The sequence below is a fragment of the Streptopelia decaocto genome (genome assembly GCF_964273445.1).
Source record: "Streptopelia decaocto genome assembly, chromosome: 9".
NCBI lineage: Eukaryota > Metazoa > Chordata > Aves > Columbiformes > Columbidae > Streptopelia > Streptopelia decaocto.
The window spans coordinates 1,348,497-1,372,880 of NC_138664.1; the positions used below are offsets into that span (position 1 = coordinate 1,348,497).

The window sequence follows — 24,384 nt, forward strand, 5'->3', positions numbered from 1 at the left end:
CACAGGAAGGTGTCCAGGCGGGTTGGAATGTCTGCAGAGAAGGAGACTCCACAACCCCCTGGGCAGCCTGGGCCAGGCTCTGGCACCCTCACCGGGAAGAAGGTTCTTCTCAGATTTAAGTGGAACCTCCTGTGTTCCAGTTTGAACCCATTACCCCTTGTCCTAACCAACTATCTCGGGCCCCTTTACCTTCAAGCAGCCTTGTCCATGGGATTTCCCCCAGTAATTGCCTGAAAACTTGATTTGAAAACATTTTGCTTCATACCAAACAGAAAAAGATCCATTTGCAGCTGCTTTCATATTCATTCAGTAACTGAATCTAATCCTTTTGCAAAACTTTGTGCTTTCTGAAGCGGAAGTAAGTGGCAATTTTCTTAATGCCATTAGCACCATATTAATAATACTGTTTTATATTCTTCTCATGTCTATCTTGAACTATTTTTTAACACTGAAAAATATCTTCTAACATTTGTTGGAATGATAAAAGTTGAATATAAATACAAATATGTGTTTAGGTGTTAGAAGATGCAGTTTCTAAATATAGCTGCTTTGATCTATGATTGCTTGCCAAGAATCTTTCTGCTAAATGGAGAATGAAATTCAACTCCATCTACATATCATTACAAGGTAAGGGTAAGTTTATAAAGCATGGAGTGAGATGCTAATCAGCTCTTCGAAAACTAAAGAGGAATGAACTTATTGAAATCCAATCAGAGCTATTTTAAACTGTAATCAGGGAGTTCAATGGGGTTGTGCACATTGTGCCAAATGTATCCTCTTTTTTTTTTTTTTTTTTGGCAGCTGAGTTCACTGGTCTTGATTTTAACCAGCAATTATTTAAAGAATAAAGACTTATTATGAAGACCTGCTCAGTTCTTGGGCTGATAAGTTCATAACTGCTCTGGAAGTGTGGTGAGGCTGCATGAAATATTGGGACCTGTGTTACTCATTGAAGGGTTAATACACAAAAATCAACTTTCCTTCAATGCCTCTAATGTTTCATTAGAGATTCCTGTTCTACTGTGGACTGTGGAACAATGCCATAGAGGCACTAAATTCAATTAACCAAGCAACAGGGTAAAATGCCATTAAATATATTAAGAGAAAGTGAGTTAGTATCAATGCATCAAATTAATTAAGCTGAATTATACTTAAAATACCAGCAGAGCCTTACAATTGCTTATAAATCATTTTGAAACATACTAAGCAGGGTTCTATTGATCTTAATGCCTATAGATTCCCCTCAAGTGGACTGGGAGAACACTTTCAGTAAAAGGTGATATTTGAAAGTAATGTTCTAGTGCCAGTACTAATTGTAGTAATGCAAACAAATCGTGTCCACTCTTGGCGGTTGGTTTTGTCTCCATCTCTACACTGTCGATGACTCTAGAATGACGCCCCCTTTTCCTAAATCAGTGTTCAGTAACTGAGACCACAGGAGTCTATTGGCTTTTAGCTGTTGAGTGTCAGCAGATACGCAGCTTCAATGCGCTGTTCTTTTTGCATGGATACATTTTCTGTGTGTGCCATCTGCTGGACCCTGCTCAGAGTGCAATGTTAACTCACATCTCTTCAATTATATTTGTACCTATATAAAGTTACCTGCAAAAATATGAACAGCACAACATCATCTCACTTTATGGAAGAAGTAGGTTGTTTTGAGTGACTGTAGTTCACAATATATAATTCTTAAAAAGACAGTTCTGGATGATTTTTTTTTTTTAAATGCATCTATACATTTGAATTGAATTATTCCTACGAAAGTGTAGATCTGTGGAATTGAGTACTTGTCTGTGTTGTAAAATTAAACCTCTGTTCTTGAAAACACGAAACAGAATGCAAAACCAGCACTTACAAGCAGACATAACAGAGCTTAAGGCTTACCGTAGTAGTAGATAAGTAATGCTGGTTTGAGCCCGAACAGTCTTAATCTCTCAAGTCCTGGGTAACTGCCACTTTAGAATGAGTAGATTAATCTATTATTTAATCTATTTCTTACTATTTTAAAAAATATTTTTACAATACTATATCCTCTGAAAGCAGTGGGAAATTTGAGTTTAGAACATCCCAGATTTCATCCTTGTGTCTAATACTTTAATAATTAGTTCATACACGCATACACACATTGAAATACTTTTTTGTGAGTCTTAGATTGGAAAAACATCATGAAACATTATTTAAAACTTGTTTTTGTGCATACAACTTTTATTTGATGATTACTTTGTTTTCTAACATCCACATCTATGTGCTGTGAGCAGCCCATAATCACAGTGATGTATAAAACACAGTCTTCAATTTTGGTCTATGTTGATGTATTGAACATTAATGGAATAGTCACTTGATATAGTCACTCGATGTGGCTTTAAAAATCACTTAAATTTTTACAGTACCTGGTAATATAACAACATTTAAAATGGGAGCTCTGTTTCGTACTATGGCATACATACATTGAAAAGATGTAAACTGTTTATATCTACATGGCAAGCTCTGAAACGTTGCTTCACCAGCTGCAGGTCTCAAATGTGCAAGTGTATGAGGAGGGGAGATGGACCTTATTGTGCAAATATTCATGCAAATAGACCACTGCATAACAGCAATAATAAAGATATGGAGAACAGGGCTCAGACTAGTGAACAGCTTGAATTAATTAATTGAGCTATTTCCCAAATGTGGACACAACTAAGTACTGTAGAAATTTGAGGACCAGAAACACTATATGCAAAGCTTATCAGAAAGAATATACTTAAAATACAATGGGAAATAATTCTGCAGGCTTGCTTACAAAAAGTAAAAAATGAGACTTTTATTTCTTCCATAGAATAATTATGGTAATAATGTTTCTGAAATTCCAGCCTACAAATTCAGTAAGATATAATACATTAAATAAATCAGAGCAGCATGCATTCTCCATATATCTACATGATTTCATATAATTATTTCAAAATTAGAATGATAAAAGTAATTTATTAAGTCCAACCTTGTGAAAAATTTTACTCGGGGAGAGACCTATAATTATGAGATGGAAAAGCAGAGAATAAATTACGGCTATAAAAAGGTTTTGTGTGTGAAATAAACCAAGATGTGCATACTGTGTATAAAATAGCAGTCTGTTCCCAAGAAGAAAGACTCTTCAGTGGGTTTCTTTTTAAAGTTCTCATACAAAGGGAAATGTGTGACCACTGAAGTGCCCTTGTTCCCCTTTTGGTGTTTTATGATACAGAATGAGTAAGAATGGTGGGATGTGACCTGTGTGGTGGGGTTTTGTTTGTGGTGGCTTTTTTGTTTTCTCTACCTACAGCTCAAACAGTTTCTTAGTTGAAAGGGCACAGAGAATGTAGAAATAGGTGTTACATTGGGTATTCCAATCAGGTGTTTCTTAGTGGCTGTAACTTCAGTGCTGATCCAGTTTAGTCATCCTGATTCTTCTTTGTGTTTCTTCTTGGTGTGAAAACCATTTCCAGCAGAGGCTGCTGTTCTATCGGGTGCATGGATAAGTCATTGTTTTTCTGGATGTTGTGAAGGCCTCTTCCTTTCATTGTCTGTACTCTGCACCGTCTCAGGAGAGTCACCAGAATTGCTTTCATCATTACCATGGCGATAAATTTTCCTACACAGCCCCGAGGGCCAAATCCAAATGGTTGGAAGTAGCGTGAAGGAACCTGCGCAGAATAACATGAGGAATAAACTTTACATTTCTCTTCATAAAAGTAGCCAAAAATATGATGAAAATTGCTAGTAGATATATTCTGAAAAACCTGTGGAAAGAATCTCTTAGGAGCAATTCCTTCTCTCCTTTACACTGAAGAGCCCTCCCACCCAAGTCAGGCCAAAATACAGATGCCTATAGAAGGTGTGCTATTCGAAAAGCTAAGATAGCAGGGAACGTAAAGTTAAGCAGTTGGATTCTGCCAATATATTTCAGTCTGTTCACCCTGTTAACTACAGGGATTTTACCACAAGCTATGAAATGAAGCTTTCTCTCTTCAATCTACATTAAAGTTTACTAAAAGCTTTTCCAGAAAATGTTCATCGTAAAGCTCACAAATGTCTGAGATACAGGCTGATATTTTGTCTAAAGATAATGACAAAGCCATACACTAGGATTGGACTGGATGATCTTTTGAGGTCCCTTCCAATCCCTGACATTCTGTGATTCTGTGCCCAGCTTAAATAATAGTAATGAAAAGGATGTATAGCTAACTAGGCACTTTGACAAAGGGAAAAGTCTTATGGTCACAAGGTTCTTGATCAAAAAAAGAGGAAGATACATTGTCAATATATAACACCCAATTTCCTGAAAGAAATAAGAGAGCAAACTTACATTTTTCTCAAAATTTTCTAGAGAAAACTCATTTGGCTTTGGGAAGAACTCAAGCTTATGCATACGTCCAATATTGAGAATAATGTTTGTCCCCTTTTTCACAGGATAGCCATCAATTACATCATCTTGTAAAGCTTTTCGCATGATTAAGTCCACCACTGGCTGGTACCTCATGCTCTCATAAATGAAATTCTCCACGATTCTTAACTTGGGCATGTCATCACTCTGTATATCTCTGTCACCTTGAGGAATAAAACAGATGGTGAAAAGTCGGTTATGAATTTAATAGCTTCATTGTACAAATACTGAAGCATTTTTGGAAGAGTCTCAGTTGCTGAAATGGTAGGACGGATCTAGCAGCTTCTAAGTTGTTTGATGTAGCCTTACCTATTTGGGAAATCTGGCATATTGCTCATCAGCATAAATGCTACTTTATTAATTTGTGCTGCTGCTTCTTGAAACACTGAGCCTTGTTCTGCTTTCTCGTCAGTGACAAAACTCAGTCCTTCCCTGGCTTTTGTATGGCTGAGACCATCAAGTCAACAACAAAGAAATCTGAGAGCTGACAGCAAACAGAATCTGGGAATAGGCTGCAGATAGGAAATAACTTTGTAGGGACCTGAAAGTTTCAGCAGGTGGTTGGGTTTGGCTGGATGTGGAGCTGTGTCCTGCTGCACCCCGACTGTTGCAGTGACCACCAGTAGCTCCCTGCCAACTTGGTTCCAGCAGCATCAGTGCCACGGTGCATCGCCAGTGGGAGCCTTAGTTGAACTTCAGGCTCCAAGCAGCTCAAGAACTCCAGGCCGACCACTGTGGTGGCTGTTTTTTGAGCTAAAAGGCAGCTTTACTGCCCTAGTTGATCCTTCGCTTAAGGAAAAGGCAACAAAGCTCTACTTTGGCTATCACAAAGAAATCAAGGCTTTCATGAAGAAATAGGGAAGATGAATGAGCACCCAACTCTCATGAGGACAACAAAATAACATTTATTAAAAGCACATTAGAAAAAGAGTAAAGGAGTTGTTATACGCTTTCCAGTGTTTAACTGAGCAGAAGCAAATATTCAATAAGAAAGGATGAAATGAGTTTCTATATTAGTTCAATGTCAGGCTTGGAATGAAGTCTAGACAAAGGGAAGAATACGGATTTGGAATATTTTGATTATGTTTTGAATAGTTAGTAATTGGTACTTAAAGCAGTTGATATCAAAATGGATGACAGCAGAATACAGTTTTGATTTTATCTCGTCTTTTGTTTCTGCAGTCATAGTGATACCTATGCTCTGTACGTACACAGAGAAATATTGGTGGTTAGGAATATTAGAAATGACTGTATCCTTTTGCAATTTTGAGGGAAATGGAAAATAATTTCAAAGGAACTTATGAGATGAGTGTTGATTTGCGCTGCTGTAGCTGAGGAGTGAATATAGCACATTCTTTCTAATAGATTGTTAGTTCTTACGATTCCCATTTCAATTTGCCTTACAAATTGCTCATCTTGTCTCTCAAATTGCTCATCTTTAATAAAATCTTCTACATGTAATGGTAGTTCATATATTTTACAGCAAATGCTTCTGCTAGAAGAAACCACTTAGAATTTTCAGCCTTTGAAAAACTGAAATGAGATCAGTGCTGAAGGAAAATTATGTTCCTGCATCACTGACTTTGCAGCTCCTGCTTACCCATAACAGTCTCAATTTCTCTCATCATCTCCTCTTCCACTGTGGGGTGCTCTGCAATCAGGATTAGCATGAAGAAGAGCGTCACGGACAGAGTGTCGGGAGCAGCAATCATCATCTCCAGCACACACTGGTTCACGTTCTCCGCGGTCAGGTCCCCTCTGTTCTGAAAAAAATGGGACATTTGGGGCCAACGTTGATTGCTGACCTCTGATGGCAACAAAGGTCGCGATAGCAGTAGGACGGGAAGGACCTAGAAAATCTGTTTTAAACAAAAGAAAAAATCTTGGCAGTCTTTCTCATATGCTAAATAACATTTATTTTTTGTCTTGTGGAGAAAACCAGAAAATTCATGTTTCAACACTGTGTATAATGCTACAGAAAGGTATGAGTTTGTTCTTAGCTCATATGCCTACTGATTTATTGCCTTTCCTCACAGAGTTTGAGCTGTCGGAGATTATACATGATAGGATTTATGTAGTATTTGAAGCCTTGGTGGACAAAAGGCAACACATCATGATAAAATACAGAGGTTAGGGAAGGACTGGAGGATATTCAGGGATAGATGCAAGAGTTTTAAGGGTGTTGTTTAAGCCATGAAAAAAATCAGACAAGCACCTGTTCCCAAAAATGCAACTGTGCAAAGTTTGAATCGCTTAAGGATTCTACAGAGCCAACTAATTTGTGTCCCTTTATGATGATACAACTTTCAGATAAATACATGAAGTTCAAGTTTCGAAGCCTGTGTTGGTTGTGACAGGAGAATGTCAGAAACATTAGTTAGCCGTATTTTGAGTACATTGCCAATACCTGTGCAAAAATCAACTGGGATGCAAAATCCATGTGTTCATCCAGCTTTTCAACAGTGGAAAGCTTTTGTCGTTTCTGTTCTATTAAGATTTCCATTGCTCCTTTCAGATCCTTGCTGAAAACAGATGAAATCCAACATACTGATAAATGTCTGCACCTTTTTAGTATATACTAGGGTATAATTAGAAACATAGAGATGGCAAACAAATGTTAAAGAAGATAAATCTTGTGTCTAATTCATAAGACTTGCCAATCACTTTAGATGAACCTCCATCTTTCCCTTAAAGCCTTTACGTTATATAGTTCTATCAAAGCAGTTCATTACACATGCCTCATAAGTAGTAGTTTCCTGTCAATAGATGGAATCCGAATCCAAAAAGAACAAACTGATTGCCAGTTCTTTTTATATCCAGTCCTCTCTTGGCAGAAAACAGCAAATGAGGTCATAAAAACAAAAGTGGCACTTCTTATTTTTGCAAAGAGGAAGATGGTAAAATGTATTTGTTCTTTATTTAGGAAAAATCCCCTTCAAATGGATTATAATGCTGAGCACCAAGTTTTAACTCAAAAATGAGTTATTGACTCCAAAATGCACATTGAGGGAACCAATAAATAGAACCATTCTCACGGGTTGGCTCTTCTGGGACAGTTTGCTTTTGATGAACTGTAGCCTGTCCTTGACTGGATAGTAAATGTAACGTCACACCATGTGGTGGGTTTTTCTTGTCTGTTTGAACTGAACCAGTAATTTCAATTTAGTTTCACATCTGAGCTGGCATTAACTAATCTTTTGGTGAGTAAACGAAGGTCGAATAGACAAGGGCTTTAAATCATTCCCTGAGATCAGCGGCAGCGGCATGAGTGGCAAATCTCATTCTGTTGCTATCTTGGGTCTGCAGATAGGGGACCTCAGCCAGCCACCTTTGCAAATGTCACCATTTATTTTCTAAAAGGCAGAGGAAAACATGAACCTCCCTTGTAGAAAGAAAGCGTCTTTTGCAAATGAGCTGTAAAACTCTTGATACTTACGCTGCCTCTTCATATTTCTTGCACAGCCAAGAAATCTTGAAGAAGATGTCAGGCTTTAATAAAAGTGCTTGCCAAGCATCAAAGTAGTTTTGAATCTTAAGTACAATGGCATGTTCTGAAAATAAACATTAATAAAAAGCAGCATAAAATATAAACCTCAATAGTCAAAATAACAAACGCTTCAGAAAATTGAATAATAAGGCTTTGTTCCCTACTCCAACTAAATTAACTGGAATTTGTTTTAATGGTGGTAGATGACATCAGGAAACATTTCTAGCATACTGTAGGAAAGGTATAGATCTTTGTAAGGAAACTTTCTTGGTAGCTGGCTAAAAGGAGATAGTGGTGTGTCAACCAAGGCAAATAGTAATAATTCAGACATCATGATAATACTGTTTCTGTCATATGCTTTTGAGGATGAAGAAATCACAGAAGACGTAAGTTTTTAGGCAACTTTTCAAGGCAATCATTTAATTTGGTTGAAAGAATTAGATTCTTACATGTGTGTAACATTGGGATTGTACCAACTCAATGCATAAAAGTCTCTTTAAGTGGTACTATTTATTAAGATGAGTGTGGCAAACTAATGTATAGTTTTGGTCATATAAAATTCTCTTTTATAACTAAAGTCTTTCAAAATTCAATTTCAGTTAATTATATGGTGGTAAAAGAGTCTGGTTTTGCTCTGTTTTCTGAAAAAAACCTGCTGAGTGATGTCAATGAGTTTTCCTTGGAAATGTACTTTAGAATCATCACAAAGTATAAAAATAAAGCTGTTAGTACCATCCAAAGGGATCCCAAGAAAAAGCTTGTTGGATGTGTCAAGCATGATCCGTCTCATGAGATTCAACACATTGATGTTTCCGACTTCAGTGGTTACTTCCTCTAGTCTGTCCAGGTGATCAATTGTCGATTGAACACAAATCGCAATCATACGCACCAGTCCGGGGCCAGACAGAGCTGAAACACATGTGCAACATGACCAAAAGATTGGGTAACTTTCACACCTTGTTTAGAACTTATCAATTGGCAAGAATGGTGTCAATCAAATCTGAAGCGTTCTCATGTGGATGGTGTAAAATCATTCTAAAACATACTGATTTATTGCCTTTTGAAAGAAAAATGTAAGCATTCGGAGTTAAAATGACAATGAACTCCAAGCCTGAACTTTCCTTGCATCCAGCCACGTTGTATGTCAGCTGCACATTTGACGCCAGGTTCACACCATGGTAAGGAAAGAGATTGGGCATCCTCTGTGCTACCTTTCTCTAAGAATTCAAAGGCAACAAAAGGCAGTGGTCAGCTCTGCTGCTGTGTAATTCAATGGCATTCTGATAGGCTCCAGCTGGAATGAATTTAGAGAATTTTTGCGTGACTTCAGAAATCTTGCCTGAAGTACTATATTTAAATGCACTTTCCATACAAGAATGGCTGTAATTGCCTCAAGGATATTATTTCATCAGGGGTATGTTGGGGGGGATTGTATGTTTGTAACTGAGAAGAGGGGAGGTTTATTTTTGTTAGGAAGGCTGTAAAATCATTAGAAGTAGCTAATTCTAACTACATGCAAATACTGAAACTCTTCAATTTGTGGAAAGGAGGTGAATCAAAAAATTGTAGACTTATAAAATAATAACACTGGTGTTTATGTAATTTCCTATTTAATTTCAACCTAGCAATATTGTTTCAATCTTTTTCTCGTTCCTACATTGGTTACGAGTATATTAAAGGCATGAATAAGTAGTTCTGCTGTGCAATATCTTCCACACTGCTTTTGAAGCTACAGCAATTTTTATTCTTTTTTTCCCCCCTCCCTCAATTAGAACAAGACAGAAAGATCTTTGAACTCAGTGGAAGCTGGGATAGGAACAGCCAACTGCATTTCTGGAAGTACCGACTGAACTGATTAAAATGCTGGTCTTGAAACTTTTAAAACATCTAGAAACATGGCTGTGGACATAGTTGAATTTTGTTTAAATTGGATGAGATTAGGAATCGAGGTTCTCCTGCCCCTCTGCTCTGCCCTGGGGAGACCACACCTGGAATATTGTGTCCAGTTGTGGCCCCTCAGTTCCAGCAGGACAGGGAACTGCTGGAGAGAGTCCAGCGCAGCCACCAAGATGCTGCAGGGAGTGGAGCATCTCCCGTGTGAGGAAAGGCTGAGGGAGCTGGGGCTCTGGAGCTGGACAAGAGGACACTGAGGGGGGACTCATTCATGTTTACAGATATCTAAAGGGGGAGTGTCAGGAGGATGGAGCCAGGCGCTTCTCGGTGACAACCAGTGACAGGACAAGGGGTAATGGGTTCAAACTGGAACACAGGAGGTTCCACTTAAATTTGAGAAGAACCTTCTTCCCGGTGAGGGTGGCAGAGCCTGGCCCAGGCTGCCCAGGGGGTTGTGGAGTCTCCTTCTCTGCAGACATTCCAACCCGCCTGGACACCTTCCTGTGTAACCTCAGCTGGGTGTTCCTGCTCCATGGGGGGATTGCACTGGATGAGCTTTCCAGGGCCCTCCAACCCCTGACACTCTGGGATTCTGTGAATCTGGAAAACAGCTTCAGGACCTTTTCAAATACTGTACCAAGCAGGGCGTGAAAGAACATATGCAATAAAATAATTTTGTAGGATATATAAACAGAACTGATTTCTGTAATTTAAATATTCAAAGGGCAAAGTGTGTGCCACAGTGATGCAGTGCATTAACGAACACTGATTTACCTTTGGTGAAAAAGGGTCGAATTTCTTTCCAGTGTGCTGGGTTGTTATTAAATATGATGCCATTTTCATACATGCCAATGCACTGTAATCCAAGCTTGCTCCCAAATCGAGAAACGTAATGCCAGTGTTTCATTACATGGAACACACTTGAGGATCTGGGAAAGCAACAGGGAGAAAAAAGCCCAGAACAAAATACTGTTTCATAGATTGCACAGAGAGATTTTATTCTCACATTTTATAGTTGCTCTGAAGCGCTGACTTGCACTTTTAGCTTGGCAGAAAGTACAGTGCTTGACATTACCTGTTCCTTTTACATACTTCAAAGTCTTGATGATAAATGCCTTGAGAATGTAACTAGAGCAATAATGCATTCTGTTTAGATTTAAAACTTTTTCTGTTAAAATGTAAACGGTTACCAATTGTTTTCAATTTGAGTATTGTGTATACATAGAAATATGTACACATATAAGGTACACTCAGGCAATGACCAGTATCAGATACTTCAGAAGATGAGGTATAATATATTTGACAGTCAATCATCTAATCATGATGTGTATTAAATCACAGCTATACTTTCATAGCTATTTGGTTATAACCAGACACATATAGAAAGCATAAATATACATGCATCATTTAAATATGCAGCATCATAATATGATGAAATGTGTGAGATAAATGTTCCTAAATAGACATGTTAGGGAAATCTGTGATATGTATAATTCTTTTTACAGTTGACAATATTTATTTCCATATGCTGGCAAACAGGTTGTGGCCAGCATTATTGCTTTAAGATAGAAGTTGCTTTAGAGGGAGCCAGCATTTTAGAAATGTCGACAATGCAAAACCTGATCACATTAAAGCCAACCAAAAAAAAATCAGAATAGAGATTGAAATGAAACTATACGCTACTTTCTTTGTCATGAAGCATACTCTATGGACCAAATCGTAGATTTCTTACATGGGTTTAGTTCATCTTTTTTCAGTCAAGTGAAGTAAATGGGACTTTTGCTTTTGACTTCAGCAGTGCTGGGTTTTCACTATAGATTTGCATGACCAGAGGTGAAGAGTGAGATGCTGTGCGGTACAAACAGACAAACATGGATTAAGGAGTAAACCAGGAGTAAAACCAGGGACGAGTGCGTCTGCAGGTCCAGCATTATGTTTAATACTGTGTGTAACTGGAGTTTATGAGCAATCCCATTAATTGGAGCGGAATTACTCATAATCCTAGAACACTGCATTTGCTTAATTAACTTGCTGGATTGGAGCCATAATCTTCAAGCATTACTCCCATTTTAAGGAGAAGCTTAAGAACACAGGAAACTAAAATTTGGCTTAAATCCTGCATTGCAGTCAGTCTAGGTTCCTGTATAGTATGTTGCCCTAATATTAAATGGAATAGTATAAGAGATAGTAAATATATTTTAGGATTAAGCCACAGTGCTTAATCTTCCTTTCCATGATGAAAATGAGAAAATTCACACAGACATCCATATCAGTCTTTAAAGAAACAAAAGATCAGAAAAAGCTCTGTGAACAGCAGGAAATAAAAGGTTTATGTTGGGATAATTTTTGAAAATAATAACTTCAATTGTACTTTAGGAAAAAAGCAGCAAAGAGGTTGTAAAAGTATGAAAAAAGCTCTTCGTATTATTAAGGGTAGAAAATAAGGATTTACTTGCTAATTATAAATGTTTCTTCACCGCTGATCCAAACTCTCACAAATTCTCCATATGTCTTATTGTAGTAGTTGCAGGCATTACCTACTCCCATCCAGAGAAATCTCCCGTGTGAAATGAGGGGACCGATTCCCATGCAGTATCCCGGCCCTAAGGAATGCGATAAGAAAAGTTTGCTCTCAGCAGCGCTCACTGATCACGTACCTCTGAGCATCACCCTCTGAAAGCAACATTTTAACGTGACAGTCGAGATCTGCATTGAGCAGTTCACATATATAATCCTATTTCTCAAGTTCTCTCTTAAACTCGCATCTCTGTTGAAGCCCCACGTACTATCTATGGAAGCCTATCGCCTTTTTAATGTATATACAACTGACGACACACATTACTTCTTTGTACAACTTCAAAGTGCAGCTCGGAGATTGCTGACACTTGGAGGGGCAATGGCCAGATATTAGAAAGAAGAAATTATCTAGGAACAAAATGCATGTGGTTTATTAATTTGTGATTTTAACAAATCTTCTAGGGGGTCTTGACTGAATTTGTGTCGAAGTGTCATAGTAACACCTACAAAAGTCAATATCCTTTTCATGTAATTAATGACACTTCAAGTCATTAATACTAGAATGAGCAAACAGACAATTAAAGGAAAGAATACCGTACTGCTGTGAACTTATGAAAACATACCGTGGGAGCTCAGAACGGATTAATAAGCATTTAGTCAACAAAGTTCTCAACTAAATCTTTCCACTGTAACTCAGCACCAAGTTTTTGTCTTAAAACAAAATGGAGAAAGTGGAAACAGTAGGAGAGAATTTGCTTTTAATTCTTTTAAAGAAGAAGTTTCCTTCTTCAGTGAAAGCGAAATTGGCCCCTTTTGTCTGTAAAACATAAATCTAACACCATAAACCAAAATAAATTCAGTATTTACAAAACTTTTTCTGTGCTGCTTAAAATTTCAAAAGTTGCTCATGACTCCCCTGTTTCCTAATAGGAGTCGCAAGACCTCAGATTATTTAATACTTGTAAACTTAAAGCATATTAATTTAGTTCTACCTTCTTGTTGATCTGACCTTATAAACTACCGTGTACGTGGAAAAGTATTCCCAGGCGGCTATGCGTTCTGCTTGAGTGCAATACAAATAAGGTCCTAGATAATGACTTGTTTATAGCAAAGGCAATTTAGAAAGCTTTAAACTTAAAACATATACAAAGTCATTTAAAACACACATGAACCTGAACATCTAGAGTATATACATACTAAAGCAGAAAACTAAATGCTCTATAGTTATATAGCCAAGCCAGATTTATTATGGAAATTCTGAGGTTAGAGTGAGCCTGATTTCTTTTATCAGTTATTTTTACAAACCTGTTAGCATACAATTATAGTTCAGCATTACTTTCTCTCTTACATTTGAGAAACAAACTAAAAATACACTCAGAGCTAAAGTTAATTTACCTGGTATTGATGAAGTTTCTTCATGATTCCATATCAGAAAGAGAAAGAAGATGAGAATGAGGATGGGCACTGTGGCCACGGGCACAGTGTCGGGTACGAGGCTGCTGAGGTTGTAGTGCATTGGATTCAGAGTTTCCAGGACCATCTTTTCCCAGAGATTCTGCTTTGCCTTAGAGAGAGAGAAAGGGGAGAGAGGTGGATTTTCAAAGCTCAGATATTCAGCTTTAGTCGGTACCTCTCTAGCCCTTGGTAGGTCTTGCAAATGAGCGAATGAGCTCTTGAGGTAGCTTTATTTTGTAATGAGAGTGGCTGCCGGGACAGCTTGCCAGGACGAGCTCATCACAAGTCCAAACAGACATGCAGCAGACACCCTTTTCACTTGGAAATAACAAAGCTTTCCTGACCTTGCTATTGCAGCATAGTTTTGGATAGCTGGGCTGACAGACAGGTTATCTCTAATATTGACTTGGCTGGCCAAGACTGAGGTTTACTCCTTGCAAATTTCTAACCAAAACACAAGAAATTAAACTTTCAGCACGTGTGGAAGCATTGGATGAGTTCACTTAACAAGCTTTTATCTCTATTGTTTTTCCTTCATGCATTCCTGTAGTGCCCAGAGTCCTTGAATTTCTAGAAAAGCTCCGGTAGTTTTTCACGATGCAGACAGTGCACCCATGTACAGCAGTTTTGTGTGCTTTCTTCTTTCATTGTCAACATTTCTCTATGCTTCTTCTGCTGAGTACTTTGAAAACTATAGCATATGCCATAAGAAACAGGATTGTGGATTGTCTGGTACCATAAGCTTCCCCAGGCACTCAGCAGCACTTGACACAGCGGCCGGGGGTGGAAACACCAAAAAGACCCCACAAGACACACACAGGTGACTGGACAGGTCTGTTCTGCATGGGAGGAGTAGAAGTGGTCCTTACACGTTGTTTTCTGTGGTTTTGACTTAAATCATAAAATATGAGAGGCGGTTGTACCTGAGAAGGAAGATGTTATTCTATGAGTGAGAACTCACGTAACCACAGAAAGATACTGCTTGTAACTACACGGTAATTTATTAATAAAACACCTTCCTAATTCTGCTCTGACATGAATTAAGAATAGATTTGCTTTGTTCCTTCCTGTGACAACATTTTGAAGCTGAAGGATGCATTTACTTAAAATGAAGCTTTTTGTTACAGTTTGCTCTCAGCAAGTGCTTTCTTATTTATCTTGTGCGTTGGCCTCACATTGCAGAAGAAAGTACAGTTCACCTTGTAGTAACTGTCAGCGCTACAACTCGGCCAAGTAAAGTCACTGAATAGACTGGAAAAGTTTAGAAATGGAACAAAGCTTGAGTGCCCATTGTGCACGAAAGAAGCTTTCACTAGTCCTGCTCATTTTGTCTTGAAATCATGTACAGGTAATTTTCTTTGCAGCTGGTTGAGAAATGTGTCTGATCAGAGGGATTCGTTGGTTCTGATTGTTACTTATTACAGTGGAGGGGGGGTGGGAATGGGGCAAAACAAGCTTTAAAAATCGAATAGTTGAAGGAAAGAGACTTATAACAAGGAAGTGCTGTTGTGACATAATAAATGGATGTGCACGGGCTGCCTGACCTGGCACTAATTACGGCTCTAACAGGCAGGAGAGCATGGCCAGCAGAGGGCCCTTCCCATCGCTGAGCTTTAAGTTTTGACTACAAAGCCTGGGAGAAAATTCCAGGTTCTGTTAAAGGTTTTCTTTGCAACAGGTGATATGGTGAATGATAACAGCGTCCACAGTAAAGAAAACAGTCCATATACGTAAACAACCACTGTGACCCCTTTTACTCCAGTTAGAGCTTTGTGCTTAATGACTGTGTCAGCAAAAGAGCAAATTACATATTGTGTTATAGATTAGAGCTGAAATTGTCTCACGGTTTTGAGAAGGAGCTCATACAGCTGCCTGAAAACTCTTGAAGAACCATTCTTGAGGGACAGAATTCTTTCCTCTGTAGCAGTTCATCTGCCAGCAGAGATGTGAGGGGGGAAATAGCTGCTACTTGTTATAAATCCTCAAATATTAGTGACCAATATTAGCAGCATCTGAAGCAACAGACCTGGGCACTCAAGCTTTAACAGACCTGAGTTTGGAAAAGTAAAATATTCGATATACTGGTTTCACACAAAAATCTATTGGCTTCTACAAGCCCAGTAAGTCTCTATTTTTCCAGATTAAACGCTGTAGCCTTCCTTTATATAAGTTGATTCTACATATTGCTTGTTAAGAATGACAGTCTCTTGCAGACTGTAAAGGTTCAGCCTGTCACATGGAAGCCTGTAGAAAGCTTTTGGTGTGCATTGCACAACTAGGAGGCCAGTGTCTGCTTGGATTTGTTCTGTGGGTGCTGCCTGAACGTGCGATCAATTTACTATGGAAACATATTCTAGCAATGTTGTGTGATTACTGTAGCCTTGTAGAATAATCCTGTACCACTTGCTTACTATGAAATCTAATCTAAACGGCATTTATAAATGTATCTGTTCAAGTTAGAGGAGGAGGAAGAGGGAAGGAAGAGGTGGCAGCTTTCAGCTGAAGCTGAAGTGGGAATACAATAATGATCATTCTGGCAATCTAAAGGGGTTCTTGACAAGTAAAGGAGGCGGTGGGAGCCTAATATTGTGTCAGAGGACGAGACAAATGCAGAACATATTAATGATTTTGTGGTGTTGCAAAAAATACGTTTGTACCGTAAGTTTAGAAAAAGCATATATTTGTTGCCGTTTGCTGTTATTTGGAATTGTGGTTTCCTCCATTGCATTGAGCTTGCTTATGGCAGTATTACCTTGTTTCACAGCTGAATAGGATGTAGCCCTAGTGCATGTTTCAGTTTTTAAGCTCGGTCTGCTGCCTTCTAAAATGCTGTTGCTTATTCATTCTATGTGAGTGGTGGCCACCAGTGACTTATCCTGTGAACAATACTTGGCTTTTCTTATCCGCCTTAGTGGCCACAGAACCTGATTTCTTGTCACCCCTCCTACTCAAAGTGTACTGTAAGTGCAAGGCGAAGAGGTGGTTGGAGTTGCAGTCCTGTTGTAAATGCTGACATTCCTGTTGTATGGAGTCTGCTCACTTAGTTTTCTGGGCACCAACTGGTACCAGCATGTGGCTGGGACTTAACTACTCAATGCGGGTTGAACCCATTGGCAGAGAAACAAATACATTAAAAATATCTTCTATGAATGCAGGACTCTATTTAAATGTTACTATTTGTTTGGGTAACTGCAGTAAGGGCAGTGCCTCTTTTATGTGCCTTTACATGGTAGTTGCAACCTTCATTTTTGAACTTATCATCTTTGTGCCTGTCATTGCAAGTCATCTACTGAGGTACCTTTGGGGTTAAGTCAGAAGTTGTCATGTATTAAATGAGGAGTAACTTACACATGTATTTAGGTATTGTGGAGGAGTCATTTGAAGCCAGTGTAATCAGCTCGGACCTGTAATTTCTGCAAGGTGATAGTCCAATAAGGTATCCTACAGGCTCTTCTTCTCCTTGTGATTTACGTAACCGATTTTTCCGGTACAATGGAGCTGTAAGACCTGTCTTTAAACGTTCCACAAAAGTTATTGGATCCTTTTAGTGACCTCTAATGCCAAAGATCTGTTGTTGCTGATGTATAACCCAGTACTGACCAGGATGCTGAATTCTTGCTGAAATGGCTAAATGAACTTTTTGTGTTGCTATTGGTCATAGGGCTTAGCGAGCTTCCAGAATAAAGTGCTTATAATATACTGTCAGGTTGGTGTGGCTGTTGTCTTCAAGACCAGCCAGTGAAAGTTCTGATGTTCTGAAAGTCTTGATTCAAATGTATCCTCCTAGAAATCACTAGTTACTTTGAATGTCTACATTGGTCTTCAGAGGATGAACATTCACATGCTGAAAAATCACTTTCCACTGGAGTCTTCAGCCTTCAAATTACTAACCAGTTGTGAAACCACGATTGCCTGTAGTGAGCAAGACTTGGAGTGGCAACCTGCTCTGTGTAACTACAACTTTGGTAGTCACCTCTCTCCTTTCTGGCCAGTGTCCTTACTATTTCCTTGTAGCTATTTGTAAAACATGGATGTGTGAGGCAAGGTACACTATGTGCTTCCCAAATGACTGTACAATAAGAGTTTCTGCTTTCTGAACACTCTATAATTATATAGTCATTTTTCCTTCAGACGAAGAATGATCTAAAATTAGAATTTGGACTGTGTCCTCTTCTGGGGTGTTAATTGCAGTCTGATATATGATTTGGAAAAATAACTTGCTGGTTTAGTACTTTTCACAGAAGATCTCATTGTTGCTTAGGAACCAACATCATGTCCATGAAAAGTACTATCCATGTTAGATGGTAAAAGGGTTTAATCTGAAACATACGTCTCCTGACGCAGAATTGCTGTGTTAGTGCTTGTAAGTCATCAAAATAGCTATGGAGGTATGCAAAGCTTTGCAGTATTGGCAAGAATATATTGTACTGTTTGCCTACCTCCGAGTTTCCTTAGAACACTAAAAGCTCAAAACTAACCAGAGAATGATCTGTGGATAGATACAGAAATTTCTCTCACACACTTTTGATCAGGCTTCCTTGTTACGACTATGGCAAAGCAGACCTATATGAGGGTGGTTTCTCTATGCGGATACTAACAGTTTGCTAATACTATTGCTATTGATCATAGGGCTTAGTGAGCTTCCAAAAGAAAGTATTTATAATATACTGTCAGGTATATTGTGGGAGTGGGAGATTTTGTTTCTGATTTGGCAGATAGCCGGCAGCTCTGCCATAACTATATGTGTGCTGGAGCACTTTTATTGCTAGCAAACACTTGGACCAACTTCAGCAAAAAAAGTTGGTTGACACAGAAAGATCATTCTGTAAGAAATGTAAATGAAATGAACTTTTTTTTTTTTTTCTGGTTATAAATGCCAAGTATTCTACCAAAGTATGTAAATTAATCCTGAAGAAAATTTATCTGGGTATTTGAGAAAACAAGACTAAGGAAGAACGCATGACTGTCCTCAAACTTCTTCCTGCAAATGCCTTTATAAATCAGAGTTAACTAAAGTGTAGTAGCTCAAAGACAGCACTTTTCCACAGCAAATACCAACCGAGAGAGATCAAGCTGTGACAGAATAAACAAATCCTCTGGGTCACTTCCAGACTAGTTCTGCCCAATGACCTTTTTTTAACCATCTTCTTGCTGCGACAATGATCATTGGAAATGTTGGTTTGTCCAAATTCAGTCACTCTCCAACTAATTTTACATCACTATACATCATCAACAGTTGACAGTGTCCACTTCATGCTATGTATTGTACCTTAACTTTGTTATGATACACATCTTTGTGTGAAACATAGTGAAAGGAACAAAATCCACATTAGAGTAGATAGAATGAAATTGGACACAACAGCAACACTGAACAGGTTTGGGTTTTTTTGATCAGTGGAGCCTGTATTTATAAAGCCTATAAAGCCTCAGTATTTCTTGATGCAATATAAACAGTTAGAAAGGTTGAATGAGGTGAGCACTTTCTAAGGATGACTATTGTGCAAGAACATCGAGCCATTCTTTTCAGAAAGAAACTTTGTAGAATACTTACAAAACGTATAACACATTACTGTTATTTAAAGACCAAAAATTTGGTTTAAGACCTGCAGATTTTATACTAAAACCAACCTCCATTTAGACAGCGACAACATAGAATCTACACGAAGTTAATGACAGTAACTCAGAACAAAGCAGGTCCAGGCACACTCCCTGCTCAACAACACAGAGCGTTTCGCTAACAGCTCACTCACACTGTTTGAAGAAAAGTGCTAGAATATGAATTAAAGATTTACCTGTGTCCTCTCGTTACTTGTTGATTTTTGCCAGTGCAGAGTGCTGTCTTTGTTACTGATGTGCTCCGTTTAAAGATCTGGATAGGTTTTCTGGTGCTCACTCTCTGTGGCATCTTTTATGCAGGTGCTTCTTGTTGCTAAGAGATCAGTTGCTTAGAGATGGAAGTTTGTTTTTTGTAATAGATCAGGGGCCATCGCTATTGAGAAGAGAATTTTGTAATTTTACCCCTACAGCTCAATGTATCTGCTGCAAAATAGCCAATGACAGAGATTCACATGCCCAATGCTGATTAGAATTGTAACTGGAGAATAAAAACAGAAAAGAAAACGAAGTTTACAATGATGTTTGGCTCTGAATATCAAGGAAAGAGATTTGTCATTTAAATGAAGGTGCAATTGGCAGACATAATATTGTTTCCTAGCGTATCTACATGTATTTTTAATTTCCAAATGAAAGGAAGAAAAGTCCAAACATTTTATTCTAAAATTGGGATGCCCAAAGTTGTCAATCGCCTTTTGAAAGATACAATCTTGCACTGACATTGGAAAAGTCTTACTGACCATCCTAAGTGTTTCTACGTATACTGTTTCCTTTCTATTTCCCAGTTGGTTTGATAAATTGTCAGAACTTCCTATACAAACCAAAGGCTGCTTTCTGATGCTTCTCTTTTTGCAGTAGCCTGGGGAAACTTGAACAAACTTAACCTACAAAAATCCAATATTCCAGGTGTGGTCTCCCCAGGGCAGAGCAGAGGGGCAGGAGAACCTCTCTGACCTACTGACCACCCCCTTCTAACCCACCCCAGGTACCATTGGCTTCCTGGCCACAAGGGCCCAGTGCTGGCTCATGGTCACCCTGCTGTCCCCAGGACCCCCAGGTCCCTTTCCCCTACGCTGCTCTCTAATAGGCCATTCCCCAACTTAGACTGGAAGCACCTATATTTTTTATTATACATGTAAATGTTAAGAATAAACTACTTAACTACTCGTATTATTTATAAAAGAAAGCCTCAGAACGATTTCTGTCTTTGTGAACATGTTTTGCTTGAGGCTGAGGAGTCCAAGAATGATCTGGACAGTTTGCCACACAAACACATTTTGATTCCTTTTCTGTGATCATTTATTTGATCAAAACTACTGATTTTTAAAACTGAAACCTCTGAAGTTTTTGTTGGGGCTCTTTGTTCTGTCAGTGCTACGTATCTACTTAACATTATAAAGAATTGGTGCCTGAATTGTAATTCAGGGACAAGAAGCCAGTTGAATTGGTCATGAAAAAGTCACAAAAGGGGTTAAATAACGTGAAAATACTTGTTGATATTTAAACTAGGTTTTGTCAAGACTGACTTCTGTGGGATATATCTTTAAATCAAATATTATTTCTGTATAGCAGAGAAAATGTACTTAGGCTCTTTCATGCCAAAGAATTCCCGGAACTTCGTATAATGCGACCAGAATGATTGGACTTGTTGTTCACTACAAAGATCTGTGGTTGAATAATACAAATTCTTCAGAGCCTGAGTGGGCTTTCACTGAATTAACAAAGTTCTTTTTTATACCATTAAATATGGTATACTAAATATTTTACAATAGACTTTTGAGGAAAAAGGATGCAAAACGCTCTTCATAGTTCAGCAGAGGGGATGCAACCCTGGAGAGACCCTGCGGCTCATGTGGCCAAATTGATTAGACTTCTGTTGTAGTAAAAAGGGCTTGAATCTGAACTAGTAACTATGCAGAAAGAAAATAACTTCCATTAAAACAGTGGAAATGAAATCACTAATATCAGAATCAGAATTTTGAAACTAGTAGGATGGTATCAGGCTCAGATCTTAATTCTTTTTATGTCCTGATGGTTTCACTGCAGTCATTAGAGTATGGGATAAATACTCACCTTACCCCACACTGGTATATCTGTCCCCAGTATACTCCATGTTGTTTTAGGATAAAAGGAAAGACAGACTTCTGTATGAACATCGGCTGTCAGCACCAGCTCACACTAAAGATCCATCTGGCTTCGTGCTCTGCCTCAGATATTGGCCAAAACCAGATGCCAAATGGAGAGTATAAGCATTGGGCAAATAGATATACTTTCCTCCCCCTGCCTTCCCTCCACTGTTTAGGGACAAAGAAATTCCCAGTGACAGTGTTAGCCATCCCCATGCTTGCAGTAATGGCTACCTGTCTTTTCCAGGGACTTCAAGAAATACATCGTAGTAACTTGACAAGGCATTTTACTCTTACCTTTTCTCCTAAACAAGTCAGTTGTCAAGTACTGAGAGAGCTGATGCTACTGCAAGTATCTGTATTAAATACTTCCTGTGCTACTCTGTGATTTAGAAAAGTGTATCAGCCATGGGAATAGCTAATGGTTCTCTCGCTGGTCAGCAAAATTGTTCAACAAAGCATTCACTGGATATTTCAAAGCTTGTGATTCCTTAAACTTGTATTGGGTGAACTGCTTGTAATTTTTGTTTGTTTGATTCTGCTTCAGTCCACTGTTAAAGTAATGAGAACTATAACAGTGAAGTGCAATGTGCAGCAGAGGGTTTACGGGCAATCTGCTCTGAGCCGCCGTCTTCCACGTCCACTCCAGACCCGCAGGTGCCTGGGTGCTGCTCCTAAGCTGCTCCTTCCTTTGGCTGGAACACACTGCACTGCACTCTGAAACCTGTTCGTGTCTCTCCCATCAGTGTTTCTTTGAGTAACTCTCTCATACTTTTACAATAATGTATCTATTCATTGTCATAATTTCACCTCTTTAAAGAACAGTGTGTACATGTGCAGATGTATGTTGAGGGAGTCAGTAGCACACAGTGTTGGAAATCACTCAATCCACATTTTGTGCATGAATTTTTCTCATGCAGTGTCCTGGAAGGAGCTGGTCTATTGGCTGCTCTAACATTACACTCAGTGCAGAGATGATCCCCTTTTTTGACACCCCAGCAAAGTTTTCTTAATGCAAATCAGAGTTTGGCTTCTCTAGCTGATGTAATTTTTAAAGATCATCTAAGGATTCCTATATCGTGGCATTGGCTGAAATCCACTGGGACTGCCCACAGTTTCTCTTTTGTGCCTAGATTTAGAAGATCTATATTGCGTGCATTTCAAACACCAGACGGGTTTGGCAATGCCGTTCTTACATCTTCACAACTCGCTTTCTAGGGTATCTTCCAAACCCCCCCAAACTTGCAGAAAATGCGTGTATTTTAAAGTAAAACGTAGTTGTGTGGGGAGTTGCATTTCTCCCAGGAAACTCATGTAAAACATACGACTGAAGGGTGTAGTAAAAAGGCTCTCTGCACTAAGGCACATGTAGGGTATAATGCTGTTGGCTCTGAAGTTAGTTTTCCCTATATTGAATATAAAAGCCTATATACTCAGACAGTAAAGTTCAATGGAGTTTTCACTTGAAACAATGGGATTTTCGTCCTTACTTCAGTGGGAGTAGGATAAGGTGTCCTTTGAAGTATATGCAGAGATTATAAAGTAAGGCGCAGTAAACAGTTTTTGAAGTTTGATTGTTAAGGCTTGGCTTATCTCTGCCTATTTTTACCTCAAAATCTTACCTTGGAATTGAAGTGTATGCTAGTGGTGTGTATTAATAACTTGTCCTTCATACTAATTCATGGACATCTAGAAAACAATTTCACTTATCTGCTATGTTTTCCAAATATATCTGATAAGGTTGTTATTCCCTTTCTAATTGTCAAAGGGATCCAGGACTGAACAGATGTATGGGGCTTTGAGATACTCGGGGATGGGGGGAGGATTATGTTGCTATCACCTTTTGGAACAGGCACTAGCTATTATTCTGCACTGTTCTTGCCTATTAAGAGGATTTAAACCTTGTAGTAAAATTAGGCTGTATTTTCTCAGTTAGTCCCCCCAAAATCACCCTTCTCATTCTGTCCAAATCAGGTTGGTAGAACAGCATTAAAAAATTCCTAATGAAAGTCAAAATGGAAAGAGTTAACAATACGGATGTTTTTCTTCTATTAGTCTGCCTGCAGATAATTCAAACCTTCAGACTATGGTAGACTACACTTCTTAATTCAAGAAGTACTGCTTATTTTGAAGATGGGGACAGTGTGTTCTTGTCATAGGCAGATGCGGCTATAGTGAAGTATGATAGGAACAGGTCATGGATATGCTGTCTGAAACTCTGTATTAAGTATCTGAGCATCTACAGTTTCAGCTTGTTAGCTGTTCAACTTGTTTATATTTTCTTTTCTTTCCTGAACTGGTATTGCAGCTGGCGAGAAAAAAGGGATGTCTGAGGACTTTGTGTCCTTGGTGTGCAGGGACTAGTGATGACTACGTCAGATTTTCTCTCTTTGCCTGTGAATATAATAAGACGAATTTGAGAGCATATCTTTGGGGTATATGGAAAGGTGCTTTGAGAGACAACCTATTTCCTTGTCATGGAAAAACGTTCAGGCTATTCAGAGTAGTTTAGGGTGAGTTTTCAGATTGCTACAGGCTACTTTGACAGCTAATACTCTTTCTTTTTAGTAAGTTCTCCTGCCACCGAGTAACTATCTCTGCAAGTCTCGTGCAACATTCTCTCAGGTGGTGGCTGCAACAGAAGTGGTACAGAGCTTGTGCCTGAATGCACAGCCACAGAGGAACAGTGCATTTTCTTGAACTTTTAAACTATTTGGCTTCAGCAGCTTGAATACACTTGCTGTCTATTGGTGCTGCTTTCAGAAAAATGCTCCAGTATCCACCTAATTTTCCCAAGCCAATTTCTGTTATTTGGCCATTAGAGTGGGAACAGGAGTCCACTGCGTTTTTGTTGTATCACATGGAATTATTTCTAATGGTTACTTGGATATATT

At 38.7% G+C, this 24,384-nt stretch overlaps 1 protein-coding gene across 1 annotated transcript; it reads right to left on the reverse strand.

The window, feature by feature from the left end:
* Positions 1-3,407: 3,407 nt before the first annotated feature.
* On the reverse strand, positions 3,408-13,836 carry CYP19A1 (cytochrome P450 family 19 subfamily A member 1; the record flags this gene model as incomplete). Its single annotated transcript, XM_082061074.1, has 9 exons — positions 3,408-3,659; positions 4,322-4,563; positions 6,000-6,162; positions 6,807-6,921; positions 7,836-7,950; positions 8,619-8,795; positions 10,554-10,708; positions 12,232-12,382; positions 13,692-13,836. The coding sequence occupies 9 exons, from the start codon at positions 13,834-13,836 to the stop codon at positions 3,408-3,410; spliced, it is 1,515 nt and encodes a 504-aa protein (XP_081917200.1).
* Between the last annotated feature and the right edge of the window lie 10,548 nt (positions 13,837-24,384).